At 49.5% G+C, this 27,677-nt stretch overlaps 1 protein-coding gene across 5 annotated transcripts in view; it reads right to left on the bottom strand.

The window, feature by feature from the left end:
* Window positions 1–27,677, bottom strand: part of CCDC88C (coiled-coil domain containing 88C) — a 95,875-nt gene that overhangs the window by 27,699 nt on the left and 40,499 nt on the right. For all 5 annotated transcript variants that reach the window (XM_063948585.1, XM_063948584.1, XM_063948588.1 and 2 more), the window contains 17 exons: window positions 25,712–25,852; window positions 23,271–23,455; window positions 22,600–22,681; window positions 19,696–19,854; window positions 17,226–17,372; window positions 16,494–16,638; window positions 14,385–14,566; window positions 13,524–13,661; window positions 12,374–13,444; window positions 12,010–12,137; window positions 10,773–10,914; window positions 9,810–9,962; window positions 8,167–8,328; window positions 7,707–7,984; window positions 6,703–6,846; window positions 5,245–5,431; window positions 3,605–3,750 (listed from right to left, as the gene is read on the bottom strand). In XM_063948585.1, coding sequence (XP_063804655.1) covers window positions 3,605–3,750; window positions 5,245–5,431; window positions 6,703–6,846; window positions 7,707–7,984; window positions 8,167–8,328; window positions 9,810–9,962; window positions 10,773–10,914; window positions 12,010–12,137; window positions 12,374–13,444; window positions 13,524–13,661; window positions 14,385–14,566; window positions 16,494–16,638; window positions 17,226–17,372; window positions 19,696–19,854; window positions 22,600–22,681; window positions 23,271–23,455; window positions 25,712–25,852 — 3,590 coding nt within the window. The remainder of the gene's footprint in view (window positions 1–3,604; window positions 3,751–5,244; window positions 5,432–6,702; window positions 6,847–7,706; window positions 7,985–8,166; window positions 8,329–9,809; window positions 9,963–10,772; window positions 10,915–12,009; window positions 12,138–12,373; window positions 13,445–13,523; window positions 13,662–14,384; window positions 14,567–16,493; window positions 16,639–17,225; window positions 17,373–19,695; window positions 19,855–22,599; window positions 22,682–23,270; window positions 23,456–25,711; window positions 25,853–27,677) is intronic.

Below are 27,677 nucleotides of genomic sequence, written 5' to 3'. Positions count from 1 at the left end.
TCATGTTACTGATCCTGCGCTGCATCCCCATCATGTTACTGATCCTGCGCTGCACCCCATCATGTTACTGATCCTGCGCTGCATCCCCATCATGTTACTGAACCTGCGCTGCAGCCCCATCATGTTACTGATCCTGCGCTGCATCCCCCATCATGTTACTGATCCTGCGCTGCACCCCCATCATGTTACTGATCCTGCGCTGCACCCCCATCATGTTACTGATCCTGCGCTGCATCCCCCATCATGTTACTGATCCTGCGCTGCAGCCCCATCATGTTACTGATCCTGCGCTGCATCCCCATCATGTTACTGATCCTGCGCTGCACCCCATCATGTTACTGATCCTGCGCTGCACCCCCATCATGTTACTGATCCTGCGCTGCATCCCCATCATGTTACTGATCCTGCGCTGCACCCCCATCATGTTACTGATCCTGCGCTACACCCCCATCATGTTACTGATCCTGCGCTGCACCCATCATGTTACTGATCCTGCGCTGCATCCCCATCATGTTACTGATCCTGCGATACACCCCCATCATGTTACTGATCCTGCGCTGCAGCCCCCATCATGTTACTGATCCTGCGATGCACCCCCATCATGTTACTGATCCTGCGCTGCACCCCCATCATGTTACTGATCCTGCGCTGCAGCCCCCATCATGTTACTGATCCTGCGATACACCCCCATCATGTTACTGATCCTGCGCTGCATCCCCCATCATGTTACTGATCCTGCGCTGCACCCCCATCATGTTACTGATCCTGCGCTGCATCCCCCATCATGTTACTGATCCTGCGCTACACCCCCATCATGTTACTGATCCTGCGCTGCATCCCCCACATGTACTGATCCTGCGCTGCCCCCTCATGTACTGATCCTGCGCTGCACCCCCATCATGTTACTGATCCTGCGATACACCCCCATCATGTTACTGATCCTGCGCTGCATCCCCCATCATGTTACTGATCCTGCGCTGCACCCCCATCATGTTACTGATCCTGCGCTGCACCCCCATCATGTTACTGATCCTGCGCTGCATCCCCATCATGTTACTGATCCTGCGCTGCACCCCCATCATGTTACTGATCCTGCGATACACCCCCCATCATGTTACTGATCCTGCGCTGCACCCCCATCATGTTACTGATCCTGCGCTGCACCCCAATCATGTTACTGATCCTGCGCTGCATCCCCATCATGTTACTGATCCTGCGCTGCAGCCCCCATCATGTTACTGATCCTGCGCTGCACCCCCATCATGTTACTGATCCTGCGCTGCATCCCCCATCATGTTACTGATCCTGCGCTGCACCCCCATCATGTTACTGATCCTGCGCTGCATCCCCATCATGTTACTGATCCTGCGCTGCATCCCCATCATGTTACTGATCCTGCGCTGCAGCCCCATCATGTTACTGATCCTGCGCTGCAGCCTCCATCATGTTACTGATCCCTGCGCTGCAGCCCCCATCATGTTACTGATCCTGTGCTGCACCCCCCATCATGTTACTGATCCTGCGCTGCACCCCCATCATGTTACTGATCCTGCGCTGCAGCCTCATCATGTTACTGATCCTGCGCTGCAGCCCCATCATGTTACTGATCCTGCGCTGCAGCCCCCATCATGTTACTGATCCTGCGCTGCATCCCCATCATGTTACTGATCCTGCGCTGCACCCCCATCATGTTACTGATCCTGCGCTGCAGCCCCCATCATGTTACTGATCCTGCGCTGCACCCCCATCATGTTACTGATCCTGCGCTGCACCCCATCATGTTACTGATCCTGCGCTGCACCCCCATCATGTTACTGATCCTGCGCTGCACCCCCATCATGTTACTGATCCTGCGCTGCACCCCCATCATGTTACTGATCCTGCGCTGCACCCCCCATCATGTTACTGATCCTGCGCTGCACCCCCATCATGTTACTGATCCTGCGCTGCAACCCCCATCATGTTACTGATCCTGCGCTGCAGCCCCATCATGTTACTGATCCTGCGCTGCACCCCCATCATGTTACTGATCCTGCGCTGCACCCCCATCATGTTACTGATCCTGCGCTGCACCCCCATCATGTTACTGATCCTGCGCTGCACCCCCATCATGTTACTGATCCTGTGCTGCATCCCCATCATGTTACTGATCCTGCGCTGCATCCCCATCATGTTACTGATCCTGCGCTGCACCCCCATCATGTTACTGATCCTGCGCTGCACCCCCATCATGTTACTGATCCTGTGCTGCATCCAGCATCATGTTACTGATCCTGCGCTGCACCCCCATCATGTTACTGATCCTGCGCTGCATCCCCATCATGTTACTGATCCTGCGCTGCAGCCCCCATCATGTTACTGATCCTGCGCTGCATCCCCATCATGTTACTGATCCTGCGCTGCACCCCCCATCATGTTACTGATCCTGCGCTGCACCCCCATCATGTTACTGATCCTGCGCTGCACCCCCATCATGTTACTGATCCTGCGCTGCACCCCCATCATGTTACTGATCCTGCGCTGCAGCCCCATCATGTTACTGATCCTGCGCTGCAGCCCCATCATGTTACTGATCCTGCGATACACCCCCATCATGTTACTGATCCTGCGCTGCATCCCCATCATGTTACTGATCCTGCGCTGCATCCCCATCATGTTACTGATCCTGCGCTGCACCCCCATCATGTTACTGATCCTGCGCTGCAGCCCCATCATGTTACTGATCCTGCGCTGCAGCCCCATCATGTTACTGATCCTGCGATACACCCCCATCATGTTACTGATCCTGCGCTGCATCCCCATCATGTTACTGATCCTGCGCTGCATCCCCATCATGTTACTGATCCTGCGCTGCACCCCCATCATGTTACTGATCCTGCGCTGCACCCCCATCATGTTACTGATCCTGCGCTGCACCCCCATCATGTTACTGATCCTGCGCTGCACCCCCATCATGTTACTGATCCTGCGCTGCACCCCCATCATGTTACTGATCCTGCGCTGCATCCCCCATCATGTTACTGATCCTGTGCTGCATCCCCATCATGTTACTGATCCTGCGCTGCAGCCCCCATCATGTTACTGATCCTGCGCTGCAGCCCCCATCATGTTACTGATCCTGCGCTGCAGCCCCCATCATGTTACTGATCCTGCGCTGCAGCCCCATCATGTTACTGATCCTGCGCTGCACCCCCATCATGTTACTGATCCTGTGCTGCATCCCCATCATGTTACTGATCCTGCGCTGCAGCCCCATCATGTTACTGATCCTGCGCTGCAGCCCCCCCATCATGTTACTGATCCTGCGCTGCACCCCCATCATGTTACTGATCCTGTGCTGCATCCCCATCATGTTACTGATCCTGCGCTGCAGCCCCCATCATGTTACTGATCCTGCGCTGCAGCCCCCATCATGTTACTGATCCTGCGCTGCAGCCCCATCATGTTACTGATCCTGTGCTGCATCCCCCATCATGTTACTGATCCTGCGCTGGGATATGACTGGGTGACGTTACCCTCGTCTTACAGAGAGGTGAGAATTACACGCGGCAGCCCGGGAGTGCGCCAATCCCCGGGGCAGCTGGGAGACAGCGCGGCCACCTACATGTACTGTTTCTGCTCCTCGTGGTAATGCTCCTTGCTCTCCATGCTCTGCTCCAGCAACATCTGGTTCTGCCGACTCATCATCTGTATCTGGCTGAGCAGGTGGTGGTTCTCCTCCTCCAGGTTACTCTTCAGCCGCGTCAGAAGCTGCAGAAAACAAGCCGCAATTTATCCCTGGTCTTACTGCAGATTTCATAACACTATAAGTGCTATTATTACACCATAAGCGCTATTATTACACCATAAGTGCTATTATTACACCATAAGCGCTATTATTACACCATAAGTGCTATTATTACACCATAAGTGCTATTATTACACCATAAGTGCTATTATTACACCATAAGCGCTATTATTACACCATAAGTGCTATTATTACACCATAAGCGCTATTATTACACCATAAGTGTTATTATTACACCATAAGCGCTATTATTACACCATAAGTGCTATTATTACACCATAAGTGCTATTATTACACCATAAGTGCTATTATTACACCATAAGTGCTATTATTACACCATAAGTGCTATTATTACACCATAAGCGCTATTATTACACCATAAGTGCTATTATTACACCATAAGTGCTATTATTACACCATAAGCGCTATTATTACACCATAAGCGCTATTATTACACCATAAGTGCTATTATTACACCATAAGCGCTATTATTACACCATAAGTGTTATTATTACACCATAAGTGCTATTATTACACCATAAGCGCTATTATTACACCATAAGCGCTATTATTACACCATAAGTGCTATTATTACACCATAAGTGCTATTATTACACCATAAGTGCTATTATTACACTATAAGCGCTATTATTACACTATAAGTGCTATTATTACACCATAAGTGCTATTATTACACCATAAGCGCTATTATTACACCATAAGTGCTATTATTACACTATAAGCGCTATTATTACACTATAAGTGCTATTATTACACCATAAGTGCTATTATTACACCATAAGTGTTATTATTACACCATAAGTGCTATTATTACACCATAAGCGCTATTATTACACCATAAGTGTTATTATTACACCATAAGTGCTATTATTACACCATAAGCGCTATTATTACACCATAAGTGTTAATTACACCATAAGTGCTATTATTACACCATAAGCGCTATTATTACACCATAAGTGCTATTATTACACTATAAGCGCTATTATTACACTATAAGTGCTATTATTACACCATAAGTGCTATTATTACACCATAAGCGCTATTATTACACCATAAGTGCTATTATTACACTATAAGCGCTATTATTACACCATAAGTGCTATTATTACACCATAAGCGCTATTATTACACCATAAGTGCTATTATTACACCATAAGTGCTATTATTACACCATAAGTGCTATTATTACACTATAAGCGCTATTATTACACTATAAGTGCTATTATTACACCATAAGCGCTATTATTACACCATAAGCGCTATTATTACACCATAAGTGCTATTATTACACTATAAGCGCTATTATTACACTATTAGCGCTATTATTACACCATAAGCGCTATTATTACACTATAAGTGCTATTATTCTAATGCTCCGAGTCTGACATACTCTGCTACAGCGGGGGAAGGTGCTATGCATCTGTCGGTCTTACCTCACAGTGGTTGTCCAGCTTGGTGAGAGATATGTCCATCGTCTGATGCTGGTCCTTCAGCTCATCGAAGCGCGCCTGCCAGCGGTTTAGCTCCATCTGTGCCGAGTTTAGCGAACCCTTCATCTCCTTGGTGTGTTTGTGTAGAGCGTTGTACTCTCCTTCTAGCTCGCCGTGCAGGAACTTCAACCTGCGACATACATACAGTGCAGCGTAAACAGATGTGACGGGGTCTCGGTCCAGTCGGATGGGGATATGTAATCATATAAGTCATACATCATGTTATATACTGCATTATAGATAGGCCCAGCGTAAAGATAAACATTTTTTCATGATTTGTTTTTGTTTAGAATATTCCAGAACATTTATGAAAATGAATGCTCAGAAAGAAACTAAATCTCATCACCCGGAGAAACCCATCAGATATTGGGGCAGATGTACCAGCATTGGTTGCTATGGGAAACACCACTTAATCCTACACAATAACATTTTAAAAATGTCTTTTATTGCATTTGTTAGATATTTCCTTGGTCATACAAGAATAGTAAAGGTGTTTTACAGATTTGTGTAATATTAGCGTGAAGGGGCACACCGCACAGCGCTGGTGACGTTGGCGGCTTGTGTAAAGTAGATGTGAATACACCTCTGTGCCAGCTATGTGACCCAAGAGAAGTACAAGCTCCTCTCGTGGCCCCTGGCGAATGGCCGCGTACTGCGCAGAGGTCAGGTGCTGTTGTTAGACGGATAATATTTAGCAACAGACAGAAAAATGTGATCAGCGCCTTTTCCAACCCAGAACAGCGTCCAGCTCAATTTATAAGTATAAGATATTTAGGGGGTTATTAAGACCGGATCGCTCCTCTGCGAATATGTATAGGTCTGCGATCGGACAGCCGCCACCCAGACAGAGCGAAAACCCACCACGTGCAAGTCTTGCGAAAAACTTGGCGTTCGCCAGTCAGCCGCAAATCCATTTGCAACTTACTCACCATGGAATGATTTTTCCATTCTGTGCGCAGCCCAGGACTTACTCCTACAGTGCGATACACACAGGCTGATCGGGCCGGAGCGGACGTCACACACCCGCCCTGAAAACGCTTCGGAACGCCTGCGTTTTTCCTGACACTCCCAGGAAACGGACAGTTACCACCCACAAACGTCCACTTCCTGTCAATCAGCCTAGCGTACGCCTAGCGATTAAAAAAGTTTCTGGATTTTTTTTGCTCTTTGGCCTTGAACATGCGTACCACTATCCGTACGCATGCGCAGTTAATCGATAATCGTCCGGCTTGCGAATTCGCACAACAGCAATCAGGTCTGAATTGAGCCCACGCTGCATAAATAGAATTAATATAATCCAATAAACCGTGTGTCTGTTACACAATATCTATAAGTCAATCACAAATATGTATGAAATATTGCAGTCATTGGTATATACAATACCCGATTGGCATCACTGACCTCTCCAGCTCACTTTGAAGTCTCTCGTTCTCACTTGTGGCGATGGCATTTTTCCTATTTTCCTGCTGTAGGACCTCACGCTCGTTCGTTATTACCTTGTCTCGTTCCTCCAGCTCCGCCCTGTAGCGCATCAAGTTGTTGTAGCTGCAACAAAGCCCAAACACATGTAACAGAGAACAGAGCAATAATAAGTAACCAACATTCTACATTCTGGGAGAGACATTACCGTGACCCAGAAATCTACTGGTATATTTACATTGAGACCTGTAATGTTTCTTCTCTTCCTTACATGGACACTCAACAGGAGCCAGTGACATCACTGAGAGCGCAGCCTATCCAGTCACTAGGAGCCAGTGACATCACTGAGAGCGTAGCCTATCCAGTCACTAGGAGCCAGTGACATCACTGAGAGCGCAGCCTATCCAGTCACTAGGAGCCAGTGACATCACTGAGAGTGCAGCCTATCCAGTCACTGGGAGCCAGTGACATCACTGAGAGCGTGGCCTATCCAGTCACTAGGAGCCGGTGACATCACTGAGAGTGCAGCCTATCTAGTCACTAGGAGCCAGTGACATCACTGAGAATGCAGCCTATCCAGTCACTAGGAGCCAGTGACATCACTGAGAATGCGGCCTATCCAGTCACTAGGAAGCAGTGACAAACTCCACAGATATATCAGTTAAATACAGTTTGGACACCACCTTTAATAAATAAATTTCTAAACTGACATTTTTGCTGGAAATACATTGAATATTTGTGAACTCTTCATTAAAGATTAAATTACAAAACATACTGTACATTACAAACACATGCAATCGCGTAATAATCCTGCTCCTAGCCATGCATTACTCTGCTTTCTATATAACTGCAGGTAGCGTGCGGCAGGGAACCTCTTGGTGAGATAAGAGAATTACGAGAAGTAACAGGTTATAACAGGGAGGGATTATAGTGATCCTGACCAATGACAGAACATAGATGAGATTAGCGCTCACTGATTGCCCCACCTCTCCTCCAGACTGCGGTGCGCCTGCTCCAGGCCCTTGTGCTGGGATTTCAGGGCGCTATGCTGGCTGATCAGTCCCTCATACTCCGCGGACTGGCGCTCATACAGGGACACCAGGTGATCGTGGTCCCGGAGCAGGGAGTCGTGGCTTTCCATCGCTTCCTCCCTTTGGCGTCCTGCTTTCTCCTTCTCGCTCTCTGCAGAGGTGATATGGTTCTGCAGCTGCGAGATCTGGCTCTTCAGGGAAGCGCATTGGGCGGCCGCTGCCGACTTCTCCACCTGGAATATTTTAAACAAATATGTGGTTGTGTTCTAGCCCAACAGGTCACCTCCACCCCGCCTAGCCGTATATACTGCGCAGCAAGGAGAACCAAATAAAGACATAACGGAACGAATCCTCTTTGTACAAGTCACAAACAGACGGATAAGTGCAATCAGACGACTGCTGAGGAAACGCTCACCTGCAGATTCGCAGTCTGTGTCTGCAGCGCAGTGTTGTGTTCCTGCAGGAAATTGATCTGTTTCTGTAGTGTCCCCATCTGACTACTGAATGCAATGTTCTGCGTCTCCAGGTGCCTCAGCTGGTCCTTCATCAGCGTCTTCTCCGCTTGTAATGCTGCATTCTAATAAAGAGAGACTGTGAAAGTGCGTCCCCCACGGACGTCCCACCGCAAACCACAGGAAAAAGTCTTGGTCTGTCATATAAAAATGCACTATTGTGTAACGCACTAAGAGAAATATGGCAGGGTTCAGCGAGTCATTTCAAAAACATTCTGTGTACATACAGAAATTTAGGAAAAAAATAGGAGACGTTACAATTTTCCGCCCTCCATAACATTTCACAATATTTATTTTTGGATACAGGTGAACACTTTAATTCTTTTATAAAACATGAAAAATGCTTCATGATGAAACCCTGCCGGTATACACACAACCTCATGTAGTAGAGGTGGTGGAAAGTGTGTACATTAGGAATATCAACACTGCAGCAGTGTACAATTCACTGGCACAGAATGTCCACGGTGCTATTATAGCCTTATAATGGGCCTAATTCCAAGTTGATCGCAGCAGGATTTTTTTTTAGCAGTTGGGCAAAACCATGTGCACTGCAGGGGGGGCAGATGTAACATGTGCAGAGGGAGTTAGATTTGGGTGTGGTGTGTTCAATCTGCAATCTAATTTGCAGTGTAAAAATAAAGCAGCCAGTATTTACCCTGCACAGAAATAAAATAACCCACCCAAATCTAACTCTCTCTGCACATGTTACATCTGCCCCCACTGCAGTGCACATGGTTTTGCCCAACTGCTAAAAAATTTCCTGCTGCGATCAACTTGGAATTACCCCCAATAGCTCTGATGGATGCGATTATCGTTTTCATTCTACAGTATTTGTGTCATCATGCTTTATATATAAACATGGGGAACACCTCCTAGATCTATCTGTACCGATCTCCTTCCCAGACAGAGTCATCTCCCCCTGCAGCAGTCCTCACGGGTCTCATATAACTAGTAATACACTAACTCTATCTAGCGGTGCAAAATCCAACCAGTATACAAAATCCTCATAGCATTTCCAGCGCAGAAGACTATTACATAATGCAGACTAAAGGCAAAAACAAAATATAAGTATTTCATGGCACCGATCTTTAGGACGGTGCCTGGGTTTCAGGGTAAGGAAGAATTAAGCTTCCCAAACACACTGCTTCGTACGGCCAATTAAGAGGTTTTGGGTATAATGGCCTTCAAACTGAAGAATAAATGGGGGGGGAGCGGTCAGCTGTTGGTCAAGCACAAGTGAAGCCACGTTAGGTCTGGACACTGGGGCTCAGCTCCGGAGAGCCGTGTTCTATCAGACTCGTCCACACGTGGTGAGTTCCGGCCTATCGGTGGTCAGTACCAGCAGCTGGATGGCATCATGATCAGACTCTCGTCTTCTGGCTGGTTATGGTGGAGATGTTCAGGGCTGGCCAGAGCCACCAGCTAGTCAGTGGCCCCGGGAAGTTAGGGCCGCACCCCCAGTCTGAGCCTCCTATGGCTCACAGTGCACAATGATTTAGGAGAAACAAAGGAGAGTCGCCAATAACATGAGGGAAGAATAACTTACATCCCTCTCTAGCTCGATGGCTCGGTCCTTCACCCTCAGCATTTCCCTGGTGGTCTCCTGCCCATTAGCCTGGGTCTCCGTGCTGCGGATATGAAAGGTGCGCCTCCCCTGGGAATTCTGAGGTGTCTGCTGCTTGCCGGCGTCTTGTCTCACCTGTAATGATAATTATATTCCATGACGGGGGAGTAGCAGGATCAGAACTCGGCTTTTACCCGTCACTGTTCCATTACTCAGCCCCGATTATATAGCACTTATATTATGCAGACTCGAATCGTTCATTATAATACATTCCAAGTCACCTCCGGCTGAGGGCTGGGGGAGAACGCTGAATACCATCACAATGTACACTTACCTCAAGCAAAGCTGTAAGTGCCCCAACCGTGTGTAGCGGATGGTGAGCAAAACACCCTTATTCAGCTATATGACACCTCGCCAAGCAGTGCCTCCTCAGTGCCTCATATCTAAAGTCAGATTCTGTGCAATGCGTGTTGGGGTGGGGTGGGGGGGTGTATACTGGGATGCAATGGATGATCCAGCAGGGAAGACTCAAAGTACTGGGGGGTTGGGGTGCGGCATTATATTAGGATGCAACAAATGATCCAGCAGGAGGAACTGAAAGTATTAGGGGGGGGGAGGGGGGTGTTATATTAGGGTGCAATGGATGATCCAGCAGGGGAGACAAAGTATTGGGGGGGGCTGGGGTCTTATATTAGGATGCAATGGATGATCCAGTAGGAGTAACTGAGAGTATTAGGGGGGGGGGGGGGGGGGGGTTATATCAGGATGCAATGGATGATCCAGCAGGGGAGACTGAAAGTATTGGGAGGGGGGGGGGGGGGGGGATATTTTCTGACCATGATTTATTTTAGAAATTCAGTAAATACAACCGATAATAATTCTATTCTACCAATATTACAATACAATCCAGGTGTAAGCTCCCTACGCCCCATTCCTCCATCATACCGCATTCAGCTCATTCTGCAGCTGCTGGTTGAGACTCCGGACCTCAGTCACCTGACTCTCCAGCGCCAGGATTTTACTTTCCTTAACCGCCAACGTGGTCTTTAGTGTTGATTCAATCTTCCCCTCCAGAACCTTGTACTTCCTGCAAAACACGGTATAACGTCACACCCACCCGGTGCACTGCGCTGCCAGAGAGAGAACAGAACAGCCACTGACAACATGAAGCGTTATATTATATCAGATGTGTAACATAGTACAGCGGGCTGAATATATAACGGTATGCTCAGAGTAAGCGGTCTCACCCACCATCCCCTGTCCCAGTCTTACATACTGCACAGTACAGAGCAGCAGTCACTGCCCTAGTGACCAGTCTCCTCCAACCACGCGTCTCCCAGCCGACGTCAGCAGCACCAAGATATTCCCGCAACTCCGTTCCTACCCAATTACATTATCACAGAGAAAGAGGCCGCGTGAGTAAGCGGCATGTACGAGTACTGGTCAGGCTGGTGTCATCATAGATAAAACCAATCAATGCAGCCCCATTCATCCCTATGGAGTGTGGCGGCGAGTGACTGCATTTGCGCCAGAGCACATTTGCGTCGGGTTCAAAACTTGCCACTAAGTAAATCTGTGATTTCTACTCTTCTGGAACAAAACATCAATTGTCATTCAATGTTCTATTGTAAAGCGTGGTTTCTCTATGGTTCTCAACCTAGTGAATCTTCGGGATGCAATCCCACCGGTAAACCTCAAACCCGCTGCTTATAAAATTTACCCCTTTTGGGTATATGTAAAAATCCTTTGGGACTGTTTTGCGCATTTAAAACCTAAAAAAAAAAAAATTCTGTAGTTACAGTGACCTTGACACTTGTATTTCTGTGTGTGACTGAGTCTCTGAGTCTGTATATGAAGTGCTACAATGTAGCAACCGCAGCTTTTCTCCAATACAAGTTCTGTTCTGCTGCATACAGACTCAGTCACACACAATATACCAGTGTCGCTTATCACATTACTCAGTGCAGTTTCCTGGTGCGTCCTAGTCACATTGTGTTGCGGCATAAAAATACACCCCATGTCAGCAGAGCTGCACAGGACCTGGCGGCTCACTCACGCTGTGTGGCGTATTGAGGCTGGATGAGGACACATTTGTATGGACCCAGAGGTAACAATCCACCACTGATCACGTACACAAGTCACCCATCTTGGAAGACACAATTGCACAAGTATGGCTCCTTACTTCTCAGCATTGCGGTTTTCATCTTGCAGCATTAGCTCTTTATTCAGGCCGATCTTCTCCAGCTCCAGACTCAGCTTGTCCAGCTCGCTCGCCATCTGTTGCGTCTTTAGCTTCTCCAGGACCAGATCCTACATCAGAATTTGTGTTAGCAGTGGAGACAAGAGAATGGTACCAGGAGGGGCTCATGAAACCCGCTGACCTCTTAGAGGCTGAGGAACCACAAGACCAAGGGAATTGCCAGAATAGATAGTTCCACAACAACCAGAGAGGAAACAGCGAGCCTGACCTAACAAGACAGGCATGGAGTTCCATAAGTCCCTCTTTATATAAATGATGGAGCTACACAGGAACCTGCATTCTATACCTCTCTTAGTGTCGCTAGTGTCCTCTTATCTACAGTCAGCTGCTGCACAAGCTCTTTGCTCTCCTTCTCCAGCTCCCGTGTCCTAGTCGATGACTCTCTGAGCTTGGAGACCTCCTTCTCTAGTGTCCTGTTCTCTTTCTCCAGATCGGCCAGTTTCACAGTGTTGTCGTCCATGATGGCATCTTTCAGCTCCACCTGCTGCCACAGTCTCTTAGACTCTTTCTCTAGCATTTTCTTATCCTTCTCCAGCTGCGTTACATCCTGCTCCATTGCCTTCTTTTCCTGCTCCAACCTCTCCAGCCTCTTATTGGAAATCTTCAGCTCCTCCAAGTTCTTGTGCAGTTCCTTATTCTCCTTCTCGGTTTCCCTAAGCTCTGATTCCAGCTCACTGACTTTGCTATTCCCAGCCTCAATCATCTGCTGAAGCCTCCAGTTTTCCTCACTCAAGCCTTGGTAGCTGACTTCCATGCGCTCAGACTTCTTCCCCAGAGCTTTGAGCACCTCCACGTTCTTCTGCAGTTCCTCCTTCTCCTTCAGTAGTTCATTGTTCTCTCTCTCGATCTGTGTGATTTTAGTGCATGAAAACCTCATGGCTTCTACCGCCCTCCTGAGCTCCAGGTTCTCCTCGTCAAGCTGCTTGTTCTCTCCCTCCAGCACCTGCAGCCGGATGGAGACATTTTGCAGTGTGTCCAGAGACTTCTTTAGTATTCTGTTTTCACCTTCTAACTTGACGTGTTCTTTCTCCAGAGCCTCCACCTTCTCTTCAATGATCCTGGAAGAGGACACTTTCTTGGCCAACAATTCGTTTTGCTTCTCCAACCGGTGGACCTCCTTCTCCATCTCCTCCGCGCACTCCGCCTTGTCTTTCACCTGCTCAAAAGCCTTCTGGAGCTGCCGCTTCTCGTGCTCCACCACACTCAGCTTGCTGCTGGTGTCCGTTATAGTCTCATGAAGCATCTTATTCTCCATTTCCACATGCTGCACTCTGGAGTCTGTACTGTCCTGCGCCCTCTGCCGAAGAGCAGACATTGCCTGAGAGAGGTGCTTATTTTCCTGTTCCAGCTCTTTCACCTATAATACAGGACACACATTATAAAAGTCTGGAGCGATTACATCACATGGGAAGACGACACCAGTTAGCAAAACTCACCTGCCTGTCCTTTTCAGATTTAACGCTCTCCAGAAGGCGAGAGAGATGTTCCTTCTCCTTCAGCAGATCTTCTCCGAGACTCTCCAGGTCGGAGCTGCTCTGCTTCTCCTTCTCAATCTGCAGCTGTAGGCTTTCAATCTTAAAAGGAGAATCGTAGAACATGTTCTTCAGTTCACACACTTGTACCACACAGGACAACGCTGCTCCCATGGCTAAACAGGTCAACCAATAACTGCGCCATAATTACATGACCACAGATGCGTCACTGACTGTTGTCAATACAGCGGTCAGGAACCCCCGTCTAGTTAGTGGCATTCTATTCTCGCTCATCTTGGCTTCTATGTTGCGCCTAGGTGCACCAAGGTTTATTAGCATAAGCCTTTCATCTATGGTTCTCAGCTGCAATACAATACAGATAGAACAATACAGCAGGGGAGTAAGTCCGACTGCCCTGGCTCAATTAAGCCTATTAAAGGGATAGATGAGGAGGTCTCCTTCTGTATAACCTATAGAAATTCCCCAACATGCCATTCACCATCACTGCAGACATTCAAAATGTCGACTGTTAAGATGTTGACATTGTTGAAATGTTGACAGGAACATGTCTCTGGACATGGAGACACCGCTGCACGACCCGAGCTTAATGGAGGTGGTCATCGTGGCATCGCGCGCCACTGTTTTGTCGACATTCTGAGCATGCCGACATTTCATCAGTGTTGACACGCAGAATGTCAGCATGGACAAAGTCAACAAAACCCTATTTTTGCAGCAGTGAGGGTGCGGGGTGAATGAAGACAGCGAGACGTAGACACAGCTTCTCTGGGGTGCCGTCCTCCGCGTGGCTGGACGTCTGGCACTCACCCTCTTGTTCAGCTGCTGATTCTCCTTCTCCAGCTCCTGGCCTTTGGCGCTGCTCTCCTCCAGGATGAGCGAGGACTCTCGCAGCTCCTGAATCACCTGCTGGAGACTCTGGTTGTCCTTTTCCAGCTTCAGGATGCGGCTGGACGCCGACTCGTTCAGCTCAAACACAAACGATTTCCTGGCTGTTAATGAGGAGAAGAAACGGTCAGCGTCTTTCTGTCCATCGGCCGCACTGTGGGGGAATAGTCCCTAGGCTTGGAGGAATCTAGACATGTTCCATAAAGTCTACATAAAGTATTCTTCATTTTCGTAAGGCCGAGCTGCACCCACTTTGTACAAGTTAGCGTAAGATATAATGCTACATGTACAGTATTACTGAGTATCATACAGCCATTGTATAGAAAACGTTACATTGCTGCTCTTCTATAGAGTATCCCAGTATAAGTACCATTACTCTCCTACAGTCTTACACATATAATGGTCTAACAGGACAGTCTGATCTAGTTACACCGGAGTCCAGTGTATGTTTAATGCTCTGCGACTGCTGATTGCAACAACCATATGACGCAGCTTTGTCCCGTGGGTTCCGCAGCGGACTCTGGGAGTGAGGAGACACAAGATGGACTTGTTTGGCCAAATATCGACAAGGGCAAAGACTGTATCATCAACTGTTCAGTAAATTCCGCACTGTGACTAATATGGCGCAAACCAGGAGGGTAATTGCTCCAAAAAAGAACGCGCTGCGGAACCTGCCATATTACAAGGACTGTGTGCAGCCGCTATGCCTAGAAAGTTAGAAACAAATGTTGTAGTCATATGAGAAGGAAAGGAAATCAACGTTCTGTAACCTGAATATTCTACTTCCCAGACAGAAGGGGAGAAGGGTGGACATACAGCAGTAGTCTGACGGAAAGGGGTTTGTCTTTTTAAACATAACTCCCTGTGGCAAACCGCTCGGTCATCTCCTTATTTCCCCCTGCGGATAGTTCCCTCAGGCTGCTGCTACTGGCTTCTAGTGCTGCAGCTTTTCCACAGTGTTACTGTATTACCATGGCAACCACAGACACATGTCGCCATAAAATCCTCTCTTTTTTTTCACTATACACAGTGGTTCCCAAACTGGGTGCCGTGCCTACCCCCAGACACTTGCAGTGGCGGACCAGGACCAATTCAAACCCTTTATGTTCTATGTGATAGACAGTATCAGAGCTGGTGGCTGCCTGTCATAAAATATGTGACAAACAGAAGCACAACCCCGTCCACCGTCACATAACGGAGCGTAAAGGATGACAGCGAAGCACAATCTAATTAGGTCATTTTTGCAGAATCTCTCAATTAAAAACTTTTGGCCCAGGGGGTGCAGTGAAAAAAAATGTGATACTATATACACATACATAAGATACACACACCTCTAACAAAGTATATCGCTCTCTATCTTGTGACACAAGGCACCCTCCCTGTGAGCGACGCTGCAATAAGGTATGAACTGTAGTCAGAGTATACACAGACCCGGCACTAGGGGGAGCTGCTGTGCTGGGCACCACAATGGACTTGTTGATGATTTGCTGTAAGCGCCAGTTCCTAGCTAAATAGCACACGGCGGCGCCTGGCAACACGATACTTGTTATTCTCCTGCCAAGCCTAGCTTCCAGATTGCACAACTCTCGGGGTCATTTTCTTACCATTGTCGTTACATTCAAGAGTCTTGTCTGGAAAAGGAAGAGTTAAAGGTGTATGACACAATGACATTCCCATCGTGTGACCCGAATACGGGCGAGCAGCTGGAGCTCTCTCTCAGCCGTTCTGTAGCCTGAACCAATATAAATGCAACGAATGTATCATTCCATTATAACCGGCGACGTCAGTGTCAGTGGACACAATCGCCATGACTTGTAGATCAGTTCTCCGCCGTGGCCCCTGCGGCTCCCCCCATCGTGTACAAGGTCACACAATGACCCCATATTGTCCGCGTTACTCAGTAACACACCCGTGAGAATAACGCAGCAGCATTTTCTATGCATTAGGAAATGACGGTGACGTCAGAACTTAGGTAGAATATTTCCTGTGACCTTCCTGCAGGAATTACGGCCCTGCAATTGTTGGACTTACCGTCAGACAGGTCAGTGCTCCTGGACACCTGGTCCAGCTCCCAGCCCAGATGCGCAGACTCGTTCAAACTCTGCTTATGAGCGAGCTCCAGCACCATGTTCTCCTCCAACAACTCCTCAATCCGGTTCCTGTCCGAGTAGCGGTCCTGCCAATATAAGAGGGGGGTCACCAGCGATTTCACCAGGGGCGTACTGCTCTCGGTGTGAGGACGGGTCACCACATCCCACCCAAATAATTCCAATATTTGACATTTCAGTTTTGCATATCAAAAGGCTGCGTAATACAGAGCTGGATAATGTAAGTGGAAGCAGTAAAGTTTATGCCCCTCTCTGCAGTAAGTCATCGTGCTAGGAATTGGGGGGGGGGGGGGGGGGGGGGGGAGGGGGGGAGTGCTCTCTAACGCAGAAGACCAAGGGGGACTAACAACTTTGCATTCTTTCACTTCAGAAGTAGACTAGGTGGATTTGTTCATTCACATACAGTGATGTCACAGCAGCTCAAATGACTGCAATCTCAAATCCCATCTGAGACTTAATGTGGCAGGAGCGTCAGTGTCTGCAGTGGTGCTGGGAGACTATAATCTGGCAAAGTCCGGGTATCACTGAACACTCAGGTTTCATACATGAAATTATTTATTTTGGCGCTTACATGGGGTACTCCAATAAATGACAGGTAAAGATCTGTGGAAACAGCGAGCGCTGAGCGACTGGCGCTGCCACCTGGTCTCCTTACCAGCTCCAAGTCGTGGATCTTTGATTTCAGCTGCAGATTTTCCTTCTCCAGATCATGCAGTTTATCCGTCCGGGCCCTGGCTGAGGACAGTTGTTCCTCCAGCATGGTCTTGGTCTCGATGAGAATCAGATTGTCTTCTCTTAGCTCCTGTAATACACAGCGCAGTCTCCGCTCAGTATTCTCTCACACCTCCGACAACTACAGAATTTGCTTCAATACAGAGTTTCTTGCCCTAGTAAAGTATCGTCCCACAGGTAAGTCCCTACCCAGAGGCCCATTCCCCATCTCTGCTGCCGTGCCAGGCCGCTGTTTTCTGAGCCCGCGGGGGCTGGAGCCGCTGCGCGTCCTATGGTCACAACGGCATTTGTGACGTATACGGGAGACTTCGCGTGGTGAGACTTTCACAAGCCCTCTATCCACTAAGGGCGAAGGAGACTTTCAATCTTAATTTTAACCCTTTATTGGAAAATGCTGCTCACAAGCAGCATGAATTTCATATTATAGTTACACTGAAGCATTTACATTATATTGTCCCTTCTGTATCAGTGACGCTGTCAAGCGCCATCCACATCGGCTTTTGCTGCAATGCACCGTAACATAAAAATAGAAACTAGATCTTTTTTTTTTATTTTTGTTTTTCTTGGAAGTTTCAATGCTGGCCAAATAAAGGGTTAAATAGCGTTCTATAACAAATGCATCTGAATCTATTCTCAGGATGGGGATGAATACACAACATGTATTTGTTACATGTAATACTCAGCTTATTACAGTAGAAATATTATGTGGATCATCTCCTATATATTTGCCCTGTGACTGTGCCTGGCCCTCTAACGCTGGGTGGAGTCACAGTGGTGGGCGGAGTTAGCAGCTCCTCCCCTGTCCCAGCACACCACTAGCAGGACGGTAGATGCTAGAATCAAGTGGGCTAAGGGACCTTTTCCGTCTGGGGGAGGAGTCACGACACAAGGGGGAGGAGCTACGCCAGCGGGATAGTTCCTCTACTATCCATGCCACCAACTATTACCTTTAGTAATCAGGTGGTGAGCGAAGCGGAGCGGAGCGAGCCACCGAGCCCGAAACGTGGCGAGCGTACTTTTCGGGTACCCTGTTCGCCCGTAGCTCCTCCCCCTGGTGACGTGTCTCCTCCCCTAGGTACGTCACAAGGTCCCTTCTGCCACTCCGATATAGACTCAACCCTAGCAGGACGGAGCTGCAGACACATAATCCGCCCACCAGAAGCCACCAGGGCATGGACACCCCACACTGCCAGGTAACCACAGACCCCTCCCGTGCCATCTACACCCCAATGCGACCCGCACCACACACCCCAAACCCCCCTCCAGCAGCCACTGACAGCCCAGACACCCCCGATGCCTGCATAACTCACCAGCACACACTGCCCAGCCTCTCTGCGTCCCCTCCCTGCCGCCCCGCCTCTCTGTATCCCCTCCCTGCATCTGTGTCCCCGCCCCGCATCTCTGTGTCCCCTCCCCGTCTGTCTCCTCCCCGCCGCCCCGCATCTCTGCAGGGGTTAAAGGGGCGCAGCCCCTTCCGACGGTGTGAAGAGCGCCCGTAGGGCGCGATGAAGCACCTAGTTAAATATAATTATTCCCTTTTTATGCTGGGACGTCTATCAGCTCCAGGCACCTTTGTGTGGTCACAGAATACAACGTGGCAAAGCAGTGGGACTGCGGACGATGAGAGAACCGCCATCAAGACTTCATCTTATCTCTATCCGCATCTGTGGGGTACAATTATTCAGAGTACCCTAGAAGTGCATAATGCACAGTCCACCGCCGGCATCCCACACGGACAGGATGGAACTCCGAGAAACGCGGATTGCGCCAGTTATTAGTTAGGAGACACCGATGAAGCGCCACGGAATGTGCTGGCGCTATAAAAAGTACTTAAGAAACATAACTGACAATAGGGATTGCAGAGCCACCAGACACCGCTGTATAACACACATGAACCAATGGGATGCTGGCTTACATCAGGCTAACGTGACACAATGAAACGCCACATGTGATGCATGTCTGCTGGCTGTGTACGGGGCAGGAATCCCAGGACACAATACAATATAATGGAAGTGGGATTGGCCGCTGGGTCTCGGTTCCCCTGCAGAGAAACGTGAGAGCAGATCTGGCCATGTAATAATAATGAGCTCACGTTTCTCCAGGGGAACCTGATCTTCTGTGGTTCCAGCTCTACTCATTCTCAGGTGCAGGAGAATCGCTCAATCCAGCTCCACCATCAACCACTCTCCAAACTGCAGACCCCCACCCAGAAATTCCCCTCACACGGGCGGCTGTGGGAATATACTGTAACACATGACATGAGAACGGGTAATCACGGTTTATACGCCGTTATCCCTCAGGTACAGGTGTGGGGTGGAGCAGGGAAAGTCACAAAGAGTAAATTATATCAGTCGGCCTCCCAGAGGCTCTCGGGTTACACGGCCCCAACGTACGTCCATTCGGGCTTTGTAGAAGTCCACATCGTGCAGCTTCTCCTTACACCGGGCCAGTTCGTTCTCCAGCCGGTCCACTTTGCCGGCTCTTTCCTTCAGCGCGTCCAGCTCGTCCCTGTAAGTGCGCGCAGTGCGGGCCTCCGCCGCCAGCTGGATGTTCTGGGAGAGACAGGAGAGGGCAGAGGGTTAGGAAGAGCTAGAGCCGTATCACCAGGATATCGGGGGGGCAAATGGGTGCCAGCCCGCCATATACACAATACGGACTACTGGACACCTTATTACTAAAACCCACAACAAGTCCCAGCAGTCACTTCTTCTTCTCGTATCTCCACCGAACACCAACACATTTCTCATACATCAAATTATTTGTAGGAATAAACAGAGTAAGATCACTGCTATAGCCTTATTGTTTCATATCATGTCACTGTGGGGGAGATGTCTCAAAGCTTGGAGAGAGATAAAGTCCCAGCCAATCAGCTCCTAACTGCCACGTTACAGGCGGTGTGTAAACACTGACAACCAGGAGCTGATTGGTTGGTACTTTATCTCTCTCCAATCTTTGATACATCTCCCTGAGTGTTCTGACAGAGAAGGCAAAAGATGAAATTCAAATAGTGCTTAAAAAAAACACATTTGTTCGTCCCGGTCCATAAAATTCCTGATTCACGTATTATTGTTACTGGTATTTCTGCTGCCTTACAGTGGATAAAGAATCATATAAGATGGCCTAACATATCTACTTGTAAGCTGAAGATTTCAACTAACAAGTTTGAAAAGATAGCAGACTGAGCTCTTCCCTACACAACGTACACATCGTAGCCCCTCTCTTCCCACACATCATTCCCCTCCCTTCCCCGCACATCATTACCCCTCCTTCCCCGCACATCATTACCCCTCCTTCCCCGCACATCATTCCCCCTCCCTTCCCCGCACATCATTCCCCCTCCCTTCCCCGCACATCATTCCCTCCCTTCCCCGCGCATCGTTCCCCTCCCTTCCCCGCGCATCGTTCCCCTCCCTTCCCCGCGCATCGTTCCCCTCCCTTCCCCGCGCATCGTTCCCCTCCCTTCCCCGCGCATCGTTCCCCTCCCTTCCCCGCACATCGTACCCCTCCCTTCCCCGCACATCGTTCCCCTCCCTTCCCCGCACATCGTTCCCCTCCCTTCACCGCACATCATTCCCCTCCCTTCACCGCACATCATTCCCCTCCCTTCCCCGCACATCATTCCCCCTCCTTCCCCGCACATCATTCCTCTCCCTTCCCCACACATCATTGCCCTCCCTTCCCCGCACATCATTCCCCTCCCTTCCCCGCACATCATTACCCCTCCTTCCCCGCACATCATTACCCCTCCTTCCCCGCACATCATTCCCCCTCCCTTCCCCGCACATCATTCCCTCCCTTCCCCACACATCATTCCCCTCCCTTCCCCGCGCATCGTTCCCCTCCCTTCCCCGCGCATCGTTCCCCTCCCTTCCCCGCGCATCGTTCCCCTCCCTTCCCCGCGCATCGTTCCCCTCCCTTCCCCGCACATCGTTCCCCTCCCTTCCCCGCACATCGTTCCCCTCCCTTCCCCGCACATCGTACCCCTCCCTTCCCCGCACATCGTTCCCCTCCCTTCCCCACACATCATTCCCCTCCCTTCCCCGCACATCGTTCCCCTCCCTTCACCGCACATCATTCCCCTCCCTTCCCCGCACATCATTCCCCCTCCTTCCCCGCACATCATTCCTCTCCCTTCCCCACACATCATTGCCCTCCCTTCCCCGCACATCATTCCCCTCCCTTCCCCGCACATCATTCCCCTCCCTTCCCCGAACACCATTCCCCTCCCTTCCCCGCACATCACGCCACTTCCTTCCATGCACATGATGCCCCTCCCTTCCCCACACATCATTCCCCTCCCTTCCCCGCACATTGTTTCCCTTCCTCCCCCAGCACATCACACCCCTTCCTTCCCCGCACATTGTTGCTCTTCCCTTACCCACACATCACACCCCTCCCTTCCCTGCACATTGTTTCGCTTCCTCCCCAGCACATCATGCCCTTCCATTCCCCGCACATCATTGCTTTGCCCTTCCCCACACATCATGCCCCTCCCTTACCCGCACATCACACCCCTCCCTTGCCCACACATCACGCCCCTCCCCGCATATTGTCCCTTTCCCTTCCTCGCACATCAGGCCCCTCCCATCACGGCCCTCCCCGCATACTGTCCCTTTCCCTTCTCTGCACATCACACCCCTCCCTTCCTCGCACATTGTCCCCTGTCCTGTCCCCGCACTTTGTGCCCCTCTTTTTCTATAACTAGACAAAACATGGCTATCGCTGCTGTTACCTTCCTCTCACATTGTTGCAGCGCTGTGTAATATAAATAGGGCTTATTGTCACATATGCGCTGTGTAATATAATTAGGGCTTATTGTCACATATGCGCTGTGTAATATAATTAGGGCTTATTGTCACATATGCGCTGTGTAATATAATTAGGGCTTATTGTCACATATGCGCTGTGTAATATAATTAGGGCTTATTGTCACATATGCGCTGGGGTAACATTGCATAGAATGTCTGCGGTTTACCATCGCCGAACACTGTACCGGTAGCCGGGATCACAGCATGAGAAAAAGCTGCACTCACTTCTAAAATGTAAACGAGGCATCATCATCTATAGTGCGCAGCTGGAAAAGTGTATTACTGGCGAACAGGGGTGAATGAGCCCTAAATCCCAGGGTGGCGTCAGACGCTGTTTCCCAGGGCAATCACCGTCACGTGACAGCGGAGGACTGTTATATGGCCGTTCACACTTCTCTAGGACCAAACTCACACTGATCCAAGCGGTATATTTGTTTAGAACCATAAAGCTGAGGGAACCAACAACAATCTTGGTGGACAACACCTTACCTCCTGCTTCATCCTCTGCAGGTCCAGCCCCAGCCGCTCCAGCTCATGCCTCGCGTCCAGCAACGCCTCCGATTTCTCTTCCCTGACAAGATTTACAGAAATGCATCTATACACTTTTCAGAGTGTGTTGAAAGAAATGTAAAGCACTTGTGTGATTTGTAAGTAAAGCAAATTATCAAGCAACTGGGCAAAACCATGTTGCACTGCAGGTGGAGCAGATGTAACATGTGCAGAGAGAGTTAGGTTTTGGTGGGTTATTTTGTTTCTGTGCAGAGTACATACTGGCTGATTTTGCATGTAGCCCACAAGTACTACACAGCTTTATTTTTACATTGCATTTTGATTTCAGTTTGAACACACCCCACCCAAATCTAACTCTCTCTGCACATGTTACATCTGCCCCCCCTGCAGTGCACATGTTTTTTCCATAGCAATAGATCCCTGAAGGCATCTGTGCACCACGGATACCGCCATGAGGATAAGGGCATGACAGTCTTCACAGCCGTTTCTTCATGGACCATTGTAGACCCGGATCAGTGAGGGGGGGGGGGGGGGGGGGGGGAGGACACACATGGTCAGATGATGCAGTGTTCAATAGCAAAGCAGCTGTATGGGGGAGCCCTGCCGGAGTCCCAGCTATTACCAGCACGGGGCGATATCTCTGCACTTACAGCTCTTGCCGGATCCTTCGTAGTTTTGCTTTACTGTCTGCAAGTTCCACTGCAAGGTGCTGCTTGTCGTCGGTGGAATGGTGGTTGGCCACGTTGGACGACGGGTCTGGACTGGAAGACTTGACTGGACTGGGCGGGTTTAGGGACTGGAGATAGTCCCTTTCCTGCGTCAGTTCCACTATGACCTGCAATACAGAGCAGAATAAATGGACCCTGCGGCTGAGGTACAGGAAACGTCAGAGGCGCAATGCTACAATGTATCGCTCAGATATATCAGCCCCGGGGATCAATGGCCGCTCTGCGCCCTGACCTGCACCACATTCACTGTTATAGTTACATCCTCAGCAATACTTCCCCCTCCCCAACACGTTCTTCACCCCTGAATCCCTCAACCAAGCAGCGCAGAGGGATCAGACTGGACCTCATGTGTGTGCAGGTGCTGGAAGTAGAGAGGAGTCAGATAGGGGCCAGAGAGACACAGCTCAATGGGGCTTATTCAGGGGTGAATGCCAATTGCGTAGCTGCAGCGTCTGCCTATCCAGCGGATTTGAGGAGATATGCAAATGTCGCAAGTGCCGCAGTTTGTACAGACACGCCCACCACCGGCTTCTCAGATCCGCCGCTTGCGTACAACGATGCAACATTGGACGAACACCGTTCACACCATCGCAGCTCCGAGCAACCGTACTGCTGGTCAGCGTGTCTGCTGCAAGACGCCTGGGCCAGAACCCGTGCGTAAGAAGGCGCAGTTGCTGGCTACGGCCCCCCTCCCTCCCGAAAAGGGACACATCTCCGAGTTATCACACCCCTGTTACCTCCCGCATTAGGCAGCACCCAGACAGTGATACATCTACACCAGGGAAGAGAGCAGACTACACAAGCATTACATCGCAGGAAGCAGCTGGGGGCCACAGGTGTAAGGTCATGGGGCCACATGCGGCCCTAGGTCTGCCTGTTGCCCATTACTGTTCTACAGTCAGGCTGCCTTCCTCATCATGCCTGCGTTCTACAGGAATATTGCTCCTCACGTTGATGATGACATCACAGTTCATTGGTTACACCACATGACATCACAGCTCACCACCGGTACAGTGCCATGGGTTCAACCAAATGATCCAATAGAGACACGAGGTCATTACTAGAAACGTGCATTTATTTATCGTTGGCATTAATGGAAAAAAACGCCCAAATATGGCAATTCGACATCACCCCGTCCCCAGACACAGCATGCCGCAATCAGCAGCTCTGCAAAACATGTCTAGTCATAATATCCTGCCATTCCCAGGGTGTAAATGTCACCGCCTATGCCAGAGGTCGCAGCTCCGCTTCCTTCCCGTCCAATCACACACCCCGAGAGCCAGTGGAAAATCAGCGGCTGAGAGCAATGTGTGGTGTTCTGTACTCAGACAGGCTCCGACCCCTCTGCTGGGAAAACACTTCCACCGTCCATCACTTCTAACCCTGATTCAGGGATGTACGATAATTCAATGTTAATGCAAATGTCCATGCGCAGAAGTCGCTCTGCATACGTGCGGATATAGATCTGCACTGTCGCCAGCAGTGACTCAAATGATGCAACGGCAACAGGGAGCGTTCCAGAAAATTGGGGCATGTCGGCACTGTTTTCTGGGATGCCAAAGTCATTGACTGCATCCTTGGAAGCAACTTCATATGTTTATGTGCTGGAACGGAGCACCGTCAGAGCGGCAGATAGGGAGAAGGGCGTCAATTTTCTGGGATGCCAAAGTCATTGACTGCATCCTTGGAAGCAACTTCATTTGCCCCAGCAGCGTGAATTCACCGGACATCCTCAGTAACCTGCGGTAACCCGATGGTCACGCAAATGCTCCAATGTTGCATTTTCGGACGCAGAGGCGGGTCACAGAAGTCAGCAGGAGGAGTCTATTTACTTGAGATGCCTCACTGTGGCTTTTGCATACATTTGCACCGCCGCTGCGTACGTTGTGCTATAGCGCCCACCTTTCTGATGGCAATTCATGTGCTGGAACGTAGCACCGTCAGAGCGGCAGATAGGGAGAAGGGCGTCAATGTGACTATGTTTATGTGCTGGAACGGAGCACCGTCAGAGCGGCAGATAGGGAGAAGGGCGTCAATGTGACTATGTTTATGTGCTGGAACGTAGCACCGTCAGAGCGGCAGATAGGGAGAAGGGCATCAATGTGACTATGTTTATGTGCTGGAACGGAGCACCGTCAGAGCGGCAGATAGGGAGAAGGGCGTCAATGTGACTATGTTTATGTGCTGGAACGGAGCACCGTCAGAGCGGCAGATAGGGAGAAGGGCGTCAATGTGACTATGTTTATGTGCTGGAACGGAGCACCGTCAGAGCGGCAGATAGGGAGAAGGGCGTCAATGTGAGTCTCCGCTGGGACACGACCCTGAGCACACATACGAGTACAGGACGTCTGTCTCTGCTTTACCTCCTTGCTGTCGTCCCTCTCATCCAGCAGTCTCTTTAGATGGAGCGCCATGTTCCGGGACAGAGAGTCCAGCTCCTCTGGGGCCATGTCTGGTAGCTCCAACCATTGCAGGTCAAAGACGTTCTCCTGGTTATGGGTCACCTGGCAACAAAGAGGTCACATGTCACATTACCGTCACTGCGCTGGTGTAGCAACAAGATATGGACGATAACTTACAGCGCTCTAACAATATACAGGCGACTAGAAGGGTATACGGTCATTGTGTTGGCTTTCAGAGGGTCGACATGGACAGAATATCAACATTCAACATGTCGACAAAATCAGAAGCCAGCAACGAGATAATGTCAACAGATGATTGCAGCCAATGTTAGGCTGCGGATTAGGGTTAGATATGGAAGGCGGCACAGTGGACATGCTGACTGTGTCGGCATACAGAACATAGACGCTGCAGCATTACTCATGGGGAACTCATTACCCCTAATGTGACCTCCAGGTAATGAACAAGGTGTATTGCAGTGTGTTACCTCCCGGATCTATAGTAGTGTGTTACCTCCCGGATGTGTAGTAGTGTGTTACCTCCCGGATCTATAGCAGTGTGTTACCTCCCGGATGTATACTAGTGTGTTACCTCCCGGATGTATAGTAGTGTGTTACCTCCCGGATGTATAGTAGTGTGTTACCTCCCGGATGTATAGTAGTGTGTTACCTCCCGGACGTATAGTAGTGTGTTACCTCCCGGATGTATAGTAATGTGTTACCTCCCGGATGTATAGTAGTGTGTTACCTCCCGGATGTATAGTAGTGTGTTACCTCCCGGACGTATAGTAGTGTGTTACCTCCCGGATGTATAGTAGTGTGTTACCTCCCGGATCTATAGCAGTGTGTTACCTCCCGGATGTGTAGTAGTGTGTTACCTCCCGGACATATAGTAGTGTGTTACCTCCCGGACATATAGTAGTGTGTTACCTCCCGGATCTATACTAGTGTGTTACCTCCCGGATCTATACTAGTGTGTTACCTCCCGGATCTATACTAGTGTGTAACCTCCCGGATGTATAGTAGTGTGTTACCTCCCGGATGTATAGTAATGTGTTACCTCCCGGATGTATAGTAGTGTGTTACCTCCCGGATGTATAGTAGTGTGTTACCTCCCGGATGTATAGTAATGTGTTACCTCCCGGATGTATAGTAGTGTGTTACCTCCCGGACGTATAGTAGTGTGTTACCTCCCGGACGTATAGTAGTGTGTTACCTCCCGGATCTATAGCAGTGTGTTACCTCCCGGATGTGTAGTAGTGTGTTACCTCCCGGACATATAGTAGTGTGTTACCTCCCGGACATATAGTAGTGTGTTACCTCCCGGATCTATACTAGTGTGTTACCTCCCGGATCTATACTAGTGTGTTACCTCCCGGATCTATACTAGTGTGTAACCTCCCGGATGTATAGTAGTGTGTTACCTCCCGGATGTATAGTAATGTGTTACCTCCCGGATGTATAGTAGTGTGTTACCTCCCGGATGTATAGTAGTGTGTTACCTCCCGGATGTATAGTAATGTGTTACCTCCCGGATGTATAGTAGTGTGTTACCTCCCGGATGTATAGTAATGTGTTACCTCCCGGATGTATAGTAGTGTGTTACCTCCCGGACGTATAGTAGTGTGTTACCTCCCGGACGTATAGTAGTGTGTAACCTCCCGGACGTACAGTAGTGTGTTACCTCCCGGACGTATAGTAGTGTGTAACCTCCCGGACGTACAGTAGTGTGTTACCTCCCGGACGTACAGTAGTGTGTTACCTCCCGGACGTACAGTAGTGTGTTACCTCCCGGATCTATAGTAGTGGGTTACCTCCTGGATGTATAGTAGTGTGTTACCTCCCGGATGTATAGTAGTGTGTTACCTCCCGGATGTATAGTAGTGTGTTACCTCCGAGATGTATAGTAGTGTGTTACCTCCCGGATGTA

This window comes from Pseudophryne corroboree, chromosome 12 (assembly GCF_028390025.1).
Source record: "Pseudophryne corroboree isolate aPseCor3 chromosome 12, aPseCor3.hap2, whole genome shotgun sequence".
NCBI lineage: Eukaryota > Metazoa > Chordata > Amphibia > Anura > Myobatrachidae > Pseudophryne > Pseudophryne corroboree.
This window is presented reverse-complemented; position numbering and strand designations above follow the sequence as displayed.